Source organism: Tachypleus tridentatus, chromosome 11 (genome assembly GCF_004210375.1).
Source record: "Tachypleus tridentatus isolate NWPU-2018 chromosome 11, ASM421037v1, whole genome shotgun sequence".
In the NCBI taxonomy this organism is placed as follows: Eukaryota; Metazoa; Arthropoda; class Merostomata; order Xiphosura; family Limulidae; genus Tachypleus; species Tachypleus tridentatus.
The window spans coordinates 88,802,964-88,818,058 of NC_134835.1; the positions used below are offsets into that span (position 1 = coordinate 88,802,964).

Sequence of the window (15,095 nt, forward strand, 5' to 3'; positions counted from 1 at the left end):
GATCTTTCTTATTTGTGCTCCAACGAAGACACCAACTTTGAACTTTGCCTCAGACAGCTTAGGGGAGAAGTCTCGAAGGTACTTGAAGGTTGCAGACTCCTTATCAAGAGCTATGACAAATTGTTTCATAAGACCCAATTTCATGTGCAATGGTGGGAACAACACCTTCTGGAGGTTTACTAGTGGCTCACACTTGACATTGTGCCTCCCCACAGAGAACTTGGTCTGTTGTGGCCAGTGCTTCCTGTTGTAGTGCTCTGCTGTGTCCCTGCTGTCCCAAAGACAATGATAACAGGGAAACTTGGTAAAGCCTCCTTAGAGACCCATCAGGAATGCCGCCATTTTGAAGTCTCCGATAACCTCCCAGCCATACTCAACATACTTTTAGCAAGGTCTTGACGCTGTTGTATTTCTCTTTCACAGAGTATTTTTTCTCTCTTGTCTTGATAAATTGGCTACATTAATAGCAGAATGTGTCTGAAGAATGTTTGCATCTTCTTGATGCTATCTCTGATTAAATCAGATAGGTCTATGTGTTCACTTAGGCAGCTAGAACCAAACTGAAATGGTGAGTGGTGAGCCCCTGTATATATATTACTATGGAAAGTCCTAGAAAATTCTAAAAGGGTTTTGAAAATTCTCGTAAGTTTAACAACATTCTAGAAAATTCTTGTAAGTTCGAGAAAATTCTCTATCAGCTACTCAGCACTGAATCTACCTGGAATGTTCTGAAAAATGGGTAAATTTGAAAATTTCATTATCCAGGCCACAAAAGCAAAGTTTGAAGAGACAAAATGGGTCTTTTCCATTTACTTTAAGGCATAAGCAATTGGGAAATAATACTTTCTGCCCAGGAACAAAAAAAAGTAAAACTTTTGTTACATAGTGTTATTATTGACATAAAATAGTCATTACAAAGATTGTTGTAATAGTTATTATTGGCATAAAGTACTCATTACAAACTTTTTTGTAACTGTTATTATTGACATAAATATATTTAAAAAGGTTTACCCCCTTTGATTCATATTGTTTATTTTTTTTCTATATGTATACATTATATAATAAAAAACTGAAAGATACTAAAGACAGTTTTTTAGTTACCTGAAAGCTGGACAAATTGTAATATGTAAATTTTCTAATGCTTAAAACTTTGGGTTGGGTTTGTATAGAGGCAAATAATTCTGAAACATCAAAGATAAAAATCAATAATGTTTTGGTGAAATTCATACTTTGGTACCTAAAGGCACTATAGAGTACATTTAAATAATGGGTGCCTGTTATAAGTTGGGCTATTTTGAATTAAGATATCAAGTGGATTACTGAAGGAAAAAAGTTCACATATGAAAAAGGATCAATTTTCAAACACTTGAACTTTGGAACCTTTTTGAAGATAACTTGGATTTATTTAATTTACATGTAGAAGTGCTCGACCCCAGTGACAGGATAATTTATTTTATTAAAATTATTTTACGGACTCATCGCCAAATGTCTGAGATGCATATATCACCCAACGCGTAAAGTAATTGTTGAGCATTTCAGTCATGCTAAGAGGACCACATGGAGGACTCTAACTACTGTTCTAATGTATGAATTTAAAATTAAGGACGGGTAACACAGATAGCACTCAAATATCTTTGCTCGAAATTTAAACAAATAGAACTGTTATCTGTTCTCTCATATAGACTTACAATTGTAAAAATGAGGACGTTCACCCAGCTTTCTGAAACTTATGAAATTTAAGTTTCATATGGAAACAGCTTAACTTGTACTGTTCAGTTGAGTGACTTTGTCTGAAATAGATTTTTGTCGTTCGTATTGGTAACAGGGAGTCACATGTGCATTTTTAGAAGCCTGAACGACATCTCTTTAAAACGTGGAAGCACGAAGAAGAACCAAAGACGAGTGCACTTACTTATGTACTTAACAAAATGTCTCGCACGTTTCTGTCAGAAATTGTGCCTTTTTCACATGGGACTCCGTTTTTTTTTTTGTGTGTGTGTTATTTATGTGACATCCATAGCGTCAGACTATAACTTTTCTTAATAGCGGATAGGCATTTTTTGTATGTTAAAATGACCCTAATTTGTGTACATAAATTACAGGGTTTGTCAATATATACTTAGTTTGTTTATAGTGCAATAGATAGGTACGAAAGTGTTAATTTCTATGTAAATGGCTTACGAAAAATGTGAATTGCGGAAGCTGAACATCTTTCCATTAATTAAGTTAAATAAATAATATCTTTTTTTAAAAATTCTTTAAAATTTTCATACAAGATGATACAGTGTCACCTGTATTGATTATTTATTTTCCAGAAGCCTGTAAGGAAAAAAATTAAATAGTTTTGTGACGCAAGGTATACACGGTCTGGCATGGTCAGGTGGTTAAGGCACTCGACTCGTAATCTGAGGATCAAGGGTTCGAATTCCCGTCACACCAAACATGTTCACCCTTTTAGCCGTGTGGGCGTTATAATGTATCGGTCAATCCCACTATTCGTTGGTAGAAGAGTAGCCCAAGAGTTGACGGCTGGTGGTGATGACTAGCTGCCTTTCTTCTAGTCTTACATTGCTAAATTAGGGACGGCTAGCGCATATAGCCTTCGTGTAGCTTTGCGCAAAATTCAAAACAAAGCACAAAACATACAGTAATAGAATTCAGGTTGGAAAGCAGCTTAGATCGTTGTATGTGTAGGTAATGAAGTGATTTATTTTGAAGATTCATTCAAAATTGTTTTCCATAATATAGGATAGTGTATTTCGTGTTCTACTTTTTTTTTTTTTTTTACACATTCGTCTAATAACAGTAAACTTATTGTTAATTAATAACATAGTGCGTCTTGTAGTAGGTTGTTTTCGCCGCACGATACGCTACAATGTGTCTTGGTGTGTCTGTTTGATATAAATCTGTTTTGGAATGTTTTAATGTTTATTTTAAAGCTGGTATTTCTTTGCAATTCTTATTTAGATACTAGTTAAGCGTAAGTAAAGTGTGTTCAGCTTATTATATTAAAACGTTTTGGAACTTCACCACGTCGTTTCAGTCCGTATTGTCATGTTCGGTAACACTTGAATATTGGCAATAGGCCTGCAGCGTAGGTTCCAACACTCCTTGTTGGTTGGTTTCTGTAATCCCTGTATTGTGCACCAACGATGGTTTCTCCGCATTTGTTTCAACAGTTCATTTGAACAGAGAGTCATAAGTTCTACATTTAGCTACATGACCGGCATGCCTTTTTATTGGATAGTATGCTACGGTTAAACTGATGGTATGACTGTAAGCCTGAGGTTTCTTTTCTTTACAAAGCCGTTATTTCTGAATACTACAAAAGGTACAGAACATTGGTCTAATAGTTGATAGAGTCCACTTTGACCTTTGTATTCACTCTCCTTATCTCTAACTTCTTCTGACGTATTATTTAACAATGATTTCTAACCCTTTCAAAAACGTTTCGCAACAGGTCTTTCACCACGTATGGAAATTTTTTCACCCATGCACCTGTAGAAAATGACATAGGACTTATTACAGACACTAAGTTGAGTGCCATTATTTCCGGTAATTTTGTCCAGGTGTGATACCGTTCATATAATTTTTATAACGCGTCTTTTTTTTTTTCTTTCGGGAAGGGGGAGTATGTCTTAGAAATAACTTTTGTTTACATGTGGTTTTTTTCTTTAAAACAGATATACTTAGATGAACATTTTTTATAACATACTTTTCTTTCAATGGATTCTGGACTGTTTCAAGACGTCGCAGGTCCGGCATAATCAGGTGGTTAGCGGCGCTCGAGTCGTATTCTGAGGGTCGCGGGTTCGAATTTCCCTCACACCAAACATGCTCACCCTTTCAGCCGTCAATCCCACTATTCGTTGGTAAAAGAGTAGCCCAAGAGTTGGCGGTGGGTGGTGATGACTAACTGCCTTCCCTCTAGTCTTATACTGCTAAATTAGGGACGGCTAGCGCAGATAGCTCTTGTGTAGCTTTGCGAGAAATTAAAAAAAAACAAACAATCAAGACACGTACTTTGCTTACCATAAATGAGGGATTATTTTTATAGGTTTTTTTTAGATAATAATGAATGCCCAAGTTGATCCATGTTCCTTCCTTTTCGAATGTAATTAAAAATTAGAAGTTTTCCCCATTTTCGAAATTCTAACGTTGCGATCGAAATGTATCTTTGTGTATGAATATTGTGATCCAGAAAGGTCTTTTACTTGTCCTTCCCAAAAGCGATACATTTTCTGTGCCGTTATACTACCTACAAACACCAAACTATCATTTTACTCACTGTACTGAACCATTTGTGTTTTCAAATATCACAGCAACGGGGAGATAAATAATTGTAACAATAACTGAATTAAGCTTATTTTGTATAATAAATTCTCACACTAGTTTATTCGAATTCTCACTCTCATGGCGAAATATCCCTTTTTATAAAATTCATTGTATTTCTCTGAATTATATTGTTTTTTGAACAGCTTCTAACTCTTTATTGTCTTCTGGTTTACCAGGCAATCTATTATTTTTACCGTAAGTAAATCAATATGGGCATTTGAAAAGAAAAGATAGTACGTTGTAATGTATTTTAATGGCATTTACGGGCTGTGGATGCACCTTTAATGTGATGGTCAAATCCAACTATTCGATCAGATAAGTCTAGCAGAAGACTGCTACTTTTCTTTGTGTAACAGATCAAATTTACGGACAGCTAAGTACAGAAAGCCCTTTACGTTGTTATGTACGAAAAATCTAAAACAAGCAAACTGTTTTGTTTCTTACGCAATTAAGGTAAGAAAAAAAACTTATTCGGAGCTGTTTACTTTTCAAGAACCTAAGCTAGGAAATTCAGTAGGTAATAAAATAGGTGAGGAACAGGAAAAGTACATTTTAGAAAATGCATTATAGTGTTATTGACTGATTGAACAACGTTCGATTTACGTTACTAGTCAAGTATGATTGGTAATACTGTCACAAATTAAAACACGTTGGCAAGAACGACTTGCAGGCACCTTCAATGTAGCACACTAAAATCCATTCCAACAGAGCTAAGAAATGTTTGAATTACATCATCCAGGTCATAAGTACCTCGTACTCTCAACCAATGAACACACTAATTTACTCACATAAACAAATGAATTAAAAAAAAAAACGTTCAGATGTTCACTTGTATATTACTTAAGTTAATCCAGTTACTTGGTTCTTTTTTTAGCAGTCTGTCAATCTTGTACCTAAATACAGGTATATCAGTTTGATTACTAATTACGCCTTCAAATATAGACATATTAATATATTTCATTACGAAAGTAGCTGATTACGAGAACATTTTCTTCTTGTCTTGTTATTACGACCAAGGTTAATTTTGCAATATTATTACAAATCCGTCAATAGATGGCAGGACAAACAATAATAAATTAATAGTAACCTGAATGATTCGTTTGTTTGCTTGTTTTGAATTTCGCGCAAAGCAACTCGAGGGCTATCTGCACTAGCCGTACCTAATTTAGCAGTGTAAGACTAGAGGGAAGGCAGCTAGTCTTCGCCACCCACCTTGGGCTACTCTTTTACCAACGAATAGTGGGATTGACCGTCACATTATAACGTCCCCACGGCTGGAAGTGCGAGCATGTTTGGTGCGACCGGGATTCGAACCCGCAATCTTCAGATTACGAGTCGAACGTCTTAACCCATCTGGCCATGCAGGGTCTAACCTGAATGGACATACGTCAAATTTTTTACTTTTTGTCATACAGTAACATTGCATGACATTCATTCAGTACTTCGTTATGGTTCACCAAACAAGAACAGCACATATTGTCATAATTTGACTACTTTATTATGGTTTACTAAAACAAGAATGACACATAATGTCATCATTTGACTACTTCAGTATGGGTTACCAACAAGAACAGTACTGCATAATGTCGTCACTATCTACTTCTGTATGGGTTGCCAACAAGAACAGTACATGTCGTCACTAATTATTTCTGTATAGGTTACCAACAAGAATAGCACACAATGTTAATTCTTAACTATTTCAATTTAGTAATAGACTTGTTTTGTAGAATTTGAAAACATATTGTCCTTCATCTCAGTAATAACGTTTTTATCACTGAGATGTTTAAGGTGTTATAGTGTGCTATAAATGTTAAACTTTTGCGATTTGGCTTTGCTATAAGAAAACACATGCAAACAAACGGAAAAGTTCCTCAGTTTATCTGTTCTTGGATCCTAAAATTAAATTTCTGCGTTTGTTTTAAATGTTTCTATTTGTAATAAGATTGAGACTCATTTGGAAGGATAATTTTGGATTGGTTGTTTCTTAAACGGAATAGGGTTAAAGGTTGTACTTGTTTGTTTGTTTGTTGTTGTTTTTTCAGTAATTGTTGACCCGGCATGGGATGATCAGGTGGTTAAGGCACTGGGCTTGTAATCTGAGGGTCGCGGGTTTGAATCCCCGTCACACCAAACATGCTAGCCCTTTCAGCCGTGGGGGGCGTTATAATGTCACGGTCAATCCTACTTTTCGTTGGCAAAAGAGTAGCCCAAGAGTTGGCGATGGGTTAGCATTCCAACCTTAGCATAATACAATATGCAAGCAAAAACAAATATCATAATCTCTGTATATTGTTACGTAGTTTCAAATGCTTTCGCATAAATTACTTCACAGTTATAAATTAACTTGTTCAAGCAAGTAACAACCTTACTGCTATTTATGTCGCGTTGATTTTAATTATTGGCGCAATTTTTTCTTTCTTTCATATTACAATGTAAGTTTAGTTACTTGGAAATCAATTTCAATATTATTTATACATGACCAAAAGGGCCCGGCATGGCCAAGCGCGTAAGGCGTGCGACTCGTAATCCGAGGGTCGCGGGTTCGCGCCCGCGTCGCGCTAAACATGCTCGCCCTCCCAGCCGTGGGGGTGTATAATGTGACGGTCAATCCCACTATTCGTTGGTAAAAGAGTAGCCCAAGAGTTGGCGGTGGGTGATGATGACTAGCTGCCTTCCCTCTAGTCTTACACTGCTAAATTAGGGACGGCTAGCACAGATAGCCCTCGAAATTCCCAAACAAACAAACAAACATGACCAAAAATAAAGTAATTGATTTTTCACCAAGCTATAACAACACTATTGAATAACAGAGTTTATGATAACACAAACTAAAAATCTTCTGGAGAATCATTACCGTGCTACAGAAAACAAGGAATTCTACATAGAGTTGCAGGTTACAAAGAACACGTTCTTAACAAGGAAGTTTCTGGATTATAGCGACTTTAGACAGACTAAATATTTCAAAGACTGAACTTACAACTGTGTATGTAAGTTCATCTTTTTTTTGTTTTTATATATATGCATAATATGCCCACAAAGTAAATGTACAGAAGTATAAGAGAATGTGGTGTGTTATTATTTTTATGTAATAACTTCTGTTATTTTCCTACCAGTAATACAATTCTTGTAACAAGCTAAACAGTAATTAATTTCGACGATAGTCATGGTATGAATATTAACTAATGCAAGTAAAAAAACTGTTCTCGTTACATTAAAAACTGAACTAACTCAGCTGCTGCGCGATATTACGTTCGCAATATATTAGAAAAGCATAAGTAACAGTGTGAGTACTACGTCAAAAGAAACAGTTGAAAATACATACTTAGGGATAATGTTCAAATACTGGTTCTATATAATACTGTAAAAGCATCTCTACTGAATAAATACAATACAATGCTGCAACCAAATAAAAATAAGCAAACTGTCCGTTACTTAACAACTGGTAAAGTAGACAGAATGTTCCCACAAGGACCATTCTCATTTATCGTTACTAAGTGACAGTTTAAGTACTGTTAAGATGGTACCTTCACTGTTATCATATTTACCATGGTTACAGAGGCACTGTGATAAAAGATTTGAAAGTGAGATATGTGTACTGTACTTGCATACAGTTTTCCGGTAAAACACCGTAAGTACAAACAGATGCTTCTGGGACTTGTAATTTTCTTGCGCGAATTTGTACATTCTTTGAAAAACTTGGCAATATTCCAAGTAATCGTGAGTCTATTTGCCTTTCTTAAATCATTTTAATTACGCCAGAAGATTTTAAGATACATGAACTACTACAAACGAGAGATTGCCCATTATATGAAGATAAACTTCCCGGAAAAGTTTACTAGGTTTGTAATCATGACAAAAATGCAGGAACATGATTTTTTAACACGCACATTAACATCCACGGTTATCAGTAACCTTTTATTTTAAACCTGCGCATTCTAAATAATTCTTGCTTGCCAAACTGTAATCGTGGGAATTAAAGTAAAATAAACCTAAACACTTCATGAAATAATAACTGGTTTGCTTGTTTTTGAATTTCACGCAAAGCTACTCGAGGGCTATCCGCTCTAGTTGTCCCTAATTTAGTGGTGTAAGGGGAAGGTAGCTAGTCAACACCACCCACCGACAACTGGTGGATTACTTTTAAACAACTAATAGTAGGATTGACAGTAACTATATAACAACACCAACGACTGAAAGGGCAAGCATTGAGGGCGTTATAACGTCACACTCAATCCCTCTATTCTTTTGTGAACGAGTAGCCCAAAGTTGGCGGTGGGTGATGACTATCTACCTTCCCTCTACTCTTACACTGCTAAATTAGGAACGGCTAGCGCATATAGCTCTCGTGTAGTTTTGCGCGAAATTCAAAACAAACAAACAAACTTCCACATAACCTGATACATAGTACAATAAATTATTTTGATAAAAATTGGAGAAAAAATGAACTAGTAAGCGAAGTAGACAAGTACTGTATACATGATGTCGGTAGTCCTAAACACCTTTCCCCAATAAATATGTATACTCAAATAAAACAAAATGACCACCTATAAACTAGGCTCCACATTAGTTTAGGGATTAATTAATAAACATTGAAAGGGATTTATGTAAATGTTTTATGGTTAATGCCTATCTAATGATAGTGCAAATTGTTATGGAACTGTTAAGAAAAATGACATATTTGCACCAAGTGTGTATGTAGATAGTGCATGGACTGATAGGGGCCTGAGGAAGTGCGGTTACTCTGGCCTTCATGTAAAATTTTAAAACATTTGACAGTCGCTGAAACCAATACAAAGGAAAGAGGAAGAGGTCAACGGAACCTTACTCTCCCGGGTATACAAACACAAACAACCATAAGAGAAAGAGAGATAACCTGGTGAATTTCTCGAAAGAAATATTTATTTACAAAAGTATTAACATTTGGCCATCAAATTTGTGAAAGACATTGTAGCTGAATTACTTTTGTTTTTTGTCTGTGTAGTTCAAGTTATTCGTGCCAATGATTTATTTTTACATAGCACAAGCGTAAACACTGCATTAAAGGGCAGTTGGCTGGCTAAAATCATCAATAGATTACGTTATGCAGGCCTTTGTCGTTTTATGCAGAATATATGTTGAATCAACAGTGTGATACATATGCACGGATAAGAACTTGCACACAATTATTACCCGTCTAAATATTATGAATGTAATTATCATGCCAGCCTCCGGTACTTAGGATGTTAAACTTTTTTTTCTTTTAACTGCTTCGAATATGACCGATTGTGTAGAACTAACGAAAAGTAATTCATAGGTTTGCCTAATGTGATTAAAGGCACAAAAATGATAGTGAAAATGTTTTTAATAATTTATTAGTGATTGAAGTTTGACTGTGAGACGTTAAAAGCTAGGTTTGTTCGTGTTCAGTAGATTTCGGTCTGGAATATAAGTAACTTAGTAAAGACTCGAAGAATCTTCCCTGAATCTTTGGTCAAAATTAGGTGTGCGGAGCATTTCTACCGGAGAAACCTGTGTCACTCGTATTAACATACGTGTAGTTGTTTATTATACTTCTAAACTTACCGTCATTATCATGCCATTTTTATATTAGCGGCCAGTTCTAATTATTCATTATTTAACGTGAGGATACAATAAATCACACATATTTGTATATATATGAAAAAGTAAAGAAATGTTGTACTATAAAAAAGTTAAAAGCATTGGCAAGATTTTAAAAAAAAAACCTTTAGTTTGTTAGTGCTGACATCCCCATGTGGCGCTGCTGTAAGCCTTACGCTAGGCTCAAATAGCTCATTGAACTACTAGTAAAATCGGTAAAATTCGCGGCTAGATTCCTATGGGGGACAAAGCGCAGTCCATAAAGTGTTTTTGCTCTATAATATGATGAGGTGACGATGGGTGGTGATGATTAAACTGCTAAATTAAGTATGGCTGGCGTATATGTCCTCGTGTAGCTTTTGCGCGAAGTTCAAAACAAACGAACAGGTATGAATTATTAAACTGAGTTTCTGCAAGTTGTTACTATTATAAGAAATCTTACTAACACATCGTTTGTGTATCTTGGTATGTCAGCAAATAATTTTTCAACCTGCGCTGTTTCAAATAACCTGTATCGAGACAATTTGAAGTTTGTTTATAGACTGAAGTAATTTTTTACTAGTGTGAAACAATTTAAAGTGTGATTAGCGAGTTCTAAAAGTGCTGAACAGAATTTATTTTGTTTTTTAGTTTGAAATGGTTTGTATACATAGAGGAGGATTTTACACGTGATGGTTGAATAAAATAGAGCCTCCCATGTGAAGTGAAATATTTTTCGCACAGTACTATTATTCAATTAAAGCTGGAAATAGAAACGAAATTTTTGTCGGCTTTACTAAAATGTTTTTTTTAACTCAAAACTGACAAAACGTTTATGCTGTTAGAGCAAAAGAAACTAATGTAATGGAAGTTTCTATTTGAAGGCAATGAAATTGTAGAAGCTGTGTACTGGAGACATCATTTTCTATGTAATTTTATATTGCGGAGAAAAAAATGTTTTAGTGGTTTATAAATGAAAAAAGTTCAATCATCCACGAGTATTTTCAGATGAGTTATGATAACTTCAAGAGAGATATCAGCTTAAAGTTGAAAAATAAATTTTGTACTAACTCTGTGTACATTGTGATAAAGTAATTGCAGTATATTAACATATCCATGATACTGAGTTTTGATTTTTAAAATCATTGTTATATTTTGTTAACCATTGTTAGTCTTATATCTTTCATTAGCGATAATAAATATTTGTAAGTAAAGAGGTTTATTTTTAACTGTTATTGTATCATATAACGATGCAGACAACTGTAATGCAAACAGGGTACTTAGTGAAGATCAACACTGAAATGTCATGTTTGTGTCTTGAAGCCTTCAATCTAACTACAGGGTGGCCCGTAAGTCCCTACTCATCCATATATCTTATGTAACCAGTGTATCTGTGTAGTGTCACAAGTATTCTTGAGCTTATGTACCCATGTACTTGTCACTTTTCAAGTGTAAATGGGCTTACATCGGCCATATTTCTCTGAAAAAAAAAGAAACAAATTTATAATACATGCGTAATTGAATATAACATATTAACATATGGATAGGTACGGACTTACGGGCCACCCCGTAGAAATTGAAAAAATAAATGCAATCTAATTTGTGGTTCCAAAGTGTATCTATTTACAGGTGTTTTATGAATAGTGAACTAAATGTTTCACATGACCATTCTTCAAGTTTCACACAATATATGTTTTATTTACATGAACATCCTTCAAGCTTCACACAATGTTTTATTTACACGAACATCCTTCAAGCTTCACACAATGTGTTTTACTTACACGAACATTCTTCAAGCTTCACACAATGTGTTTTACTTACACGAACATCCTTCAAGCTTCACACAATGTATGTTTGATTTACACGAACATCCTTCAAGCTTCACACAATGTATGTTTGATTTACATGAACATCCTTCAAGCTTCACACAACATGTTTGACTTACATGAACATCCTTCAAGTTTCACACAACATGTTTGATTTACATGAACATCCTTCAAGCTTCACATAACATATGTTTGATTTACATGAACATCCTTCAAGTTTCACACAATGTTTTATTTGCATGAACATCCTTCAAACTTCGCATAATATGTTTTGTTTATGTTTGATTTTGTTTCAAGTTTTACACGAACATCCTTCAAGTTTCACACAATGTATGTTTGATTTGCATGAACATCCTTCAAGTTTTATGCATGTTTGATTTACATGAACTTCCTTCAAGCTTCACACAATGTATGTTTGATTTACATGAACATCCTTCAAGTTTCACACAACGTATGTTTGATTTACATGAACACACTTCAGGTTTCACACAATATGTTTGATTTACATGAATATCCTTCAAGCTTCACACATGTTTTATTTATATAAACATCCTTCAAGCTTCATACAATGTATGTTTTTTCTTATCACAGAGGATGATGCGCAGACTCGCGTTGTTGTCACGGAACAAGAGTTTTCCTTTAATGACTTCATAAAGAGGTAAGTGTTAAACCGGACATCATCAGAACAGTATCTCTAATTAAACTCGTTTTTAAAATCCACAAATGTAATTCTTAATCATTTTTCCCCCTGAACGTTACCTACTAATCTCTGCTTGATTTTACCGGTAGGTACCAGTGAAGACAAGATTGTAAGTTTTCATGCACATAAAAATTCATTATTAAAGGCGTAGTTAACGTGATGTAAATAAAAAAGTGGTACATCTTTTAATTTTGAAGACAAGTATGTAAAGGTTTTTTTAAGTCATTTGACTAAATGTTCTGAATTCGGGCGAGTTTAGGAATATTATTTAGACTGAATGGATTCTGTAACTCTTGAATGTAGCTGAAAGAGTAGTTGCCCTCTCGACGTATATGAATTGTTTTAGAGCAGGGGTTCCCAACCTTTTGGCACTCGCGACCCCTTACCTAAAAGTTTGAAACCCATATGACCCCCTACTTAGGGCTTACTATCAGCAGCTTAATTTTTCTTTTATTTTGTGTGAAGGAGAGGGAAAGAAACATCTAAAAAAATATTTAAAAATTCTGTAATTATTTATTAGCAAAGTAAATCACATTGGTCCAACCTGAATTCACAAAATGAACATATATTTCTTAAAATAATATTAACATACGTTTGAACAGCTATCCAACCCAGCTAGTGAGATGCCTGATGTTGCATTTCAGCAGCAAGCTTTGAAATTCGTGGCTGAGCGTTTGTTAGAGCCAGTCTCACGTCATCTCCAACATCCAATCTGTTCCTATTCTTTGTTTTTATATTGACAAGAGTGGAAAATCCTGCCTCACTCAAGTAGGTAGAAGCAAATGGAACAAGGACACGTAAAGCTATCATGCTGACTTTGGAGTATGACTGATACATAGCGCACCAGAACTGAGTCACGGATTTCACCTTGAACAGATCACGAGCTGAAAAGTTGTTCCTTAGATCCAGAAATTCATCTTGGATATCATCTGGGATGCTGGATACCACAAGTTCAGTACAAAATGGGTTCCTTACCAGGGCCTCCTGTTCCTGTGATAGCTCAGGGAAGTAACGCTCGACTTCCTTTTCCAGAGACTGAAGATGTTCGGTAATCTCATCCTTGAGGAACTGATCCAGTTGGATCTGAGACTCATCCGTCACTCCACAAAGGTTTTCAAACATAGCGATGTTTCCAAGATTGGTTTTCCGACGCCAGTTCAGCAGTTTGGAAACAAAGGCCCGAAGACTATCTTGAAAAAGGAGAACATGTGTTTCCCTTCCTTGAAGCTTCAAATTGAGTTTGTTCAGCTGGTCAAAAATGTCGGCTAGGTACGCAACTTTTTTTTTTCCATGTTTCATCTTCGAAGTGAGCTACAATATCTTTCCTTTCTTGAGTCTCCAGGAATAGCTTTATTTCATCTTTCATTTCAAAGACACGATTAATAACGTTTCCTTTCGACAACCAACGTACTGCTGTGTAGAAGAGAAGGACTTAGTGGTCAGCATTCATGTCTTTGTATAGTTCTTTGAATAGGCGAGTGTTGAGTGCTTGAGTCTTCACATAATTTACAATTTTGATTACAGATTCAAGCACTTCCTGCAGAGAGGCAGGGAGAGTCTTACTGGCGCGAGCATATCGGTGAATCATGCAGTGGATGCCCTTTGCTTGAGGTGCTAGCTTCTTCACTCTCGACTGGAATCCTGATTTCGATCCCAGCATAGCCGGTGCCCCATCCGTACAAACCCCACACACGCTTTCCCATTGAAGATCTTCGTCTTGAAAAAAAGTTGAAACTTTTTCCATGACATCATCAGCTTGTGTTGTGGTTTCAAGTGCACTGCAGAATAAGAATTCGTCTTTGATGTCACCTGAATTAATGTATCTCACGAAGACAAGCAACTGAGAACATGACTCCCCCTGCCAAGGCTTCGCGACCCCCCAGGGGGTCGCGGCCCACCGGTTGGGAACCCCTGTTTTAGAGTAACAAGTATAATAATAATATTATTATTAATTTTATAAAGACAAGTATGGAACGATATATACTTAACCTAGCTGGATATAGTGATGTAAAAAAAAAAAATCCTAATTATAATTGTTAGCCTTAGCCAAAATAGGAATAATTTAATATTTTAAGTAACTCAGTTTTTATAATGTTGACTTTTTTGTTTCAGGAGTTTTTCTATCATTAAAAATTTCTATACTAGTACAGGTTAATATATACATCGATCCGTACTTGTCTTTATAAAAAAAAATTAAAAATTGTTTGCTTCTTTTTTATTAGCTGTATTTATATGCGCCAGTAACACCAAGCACGGAACCCTCGTATACCCGGTTCGCTTTTATTACCCATCAGGATCTCTACCAACCTACCCTCAAATCATTAGAACCCCAGAAAGAACATTTCTGTTAAAGAATTAGAGCAACAAGATTCGTTATTTTTTTCTTGAAAACTCTCTTACTTACGAATGAAAATTTGTTGAAATAGTGACATTTTTATTCGCCCAAAAAAACGCATACATAGGAAATTAGGTGGCTTTATAAGTGCAATAAGCTTCATAATTTTTCTCGCCTAATACTGTGCAATAGTCGTTGCTTAATATTCAGACATTTTAAATGTGGTTTAAAGCAGCAGGTTGTATGGCCGTCATTTTGTTTCGGCTTGATCGCTACTAAGTACTAGTGTACTTAATGATACTTGATCCAGTTTTAATCTGCT

The 15,095-nt window shown here is 35.4% G+C and overlaps 2 protein-coding genes across 5 annotated transcripts in view; one reads left to right on the top strand and one right to left on the bottom strand.

The window, feature by feature from the left end:
• LOC143232718 (protein timeless homolog) overlaps positions 1 to 15,095 on the top strand; it is a 201,229-nt gene that overhangs the window by 107,116 nt on the left and 79,018 nt on the right. For all 4 annotated transcript variants that reach the window (XM_076468461.1, XM_076468460.1, XM_076468462.1 and 1 more), the window contains one exon: positions 12,330 to 12,396. In XM_076468461.1, the coding sequence (XP_076324576.1) occupies positions 12,330 to 12,396 (67 nt within the window). The remainder of the gene's footprint in view (positions 1 to 12,329; positions 12,397 to 15,095) is intronic.
• The window catches only part of LOC143232719 (uncharacterized), a 49,244-nt gene that overhangs the window by 25,338 nt on the left and 8,811 nt on the right, over positions 1 to 15,095 (bottom strand). The gene's annotated exons all lie outside the window — the stretch shown is intronic.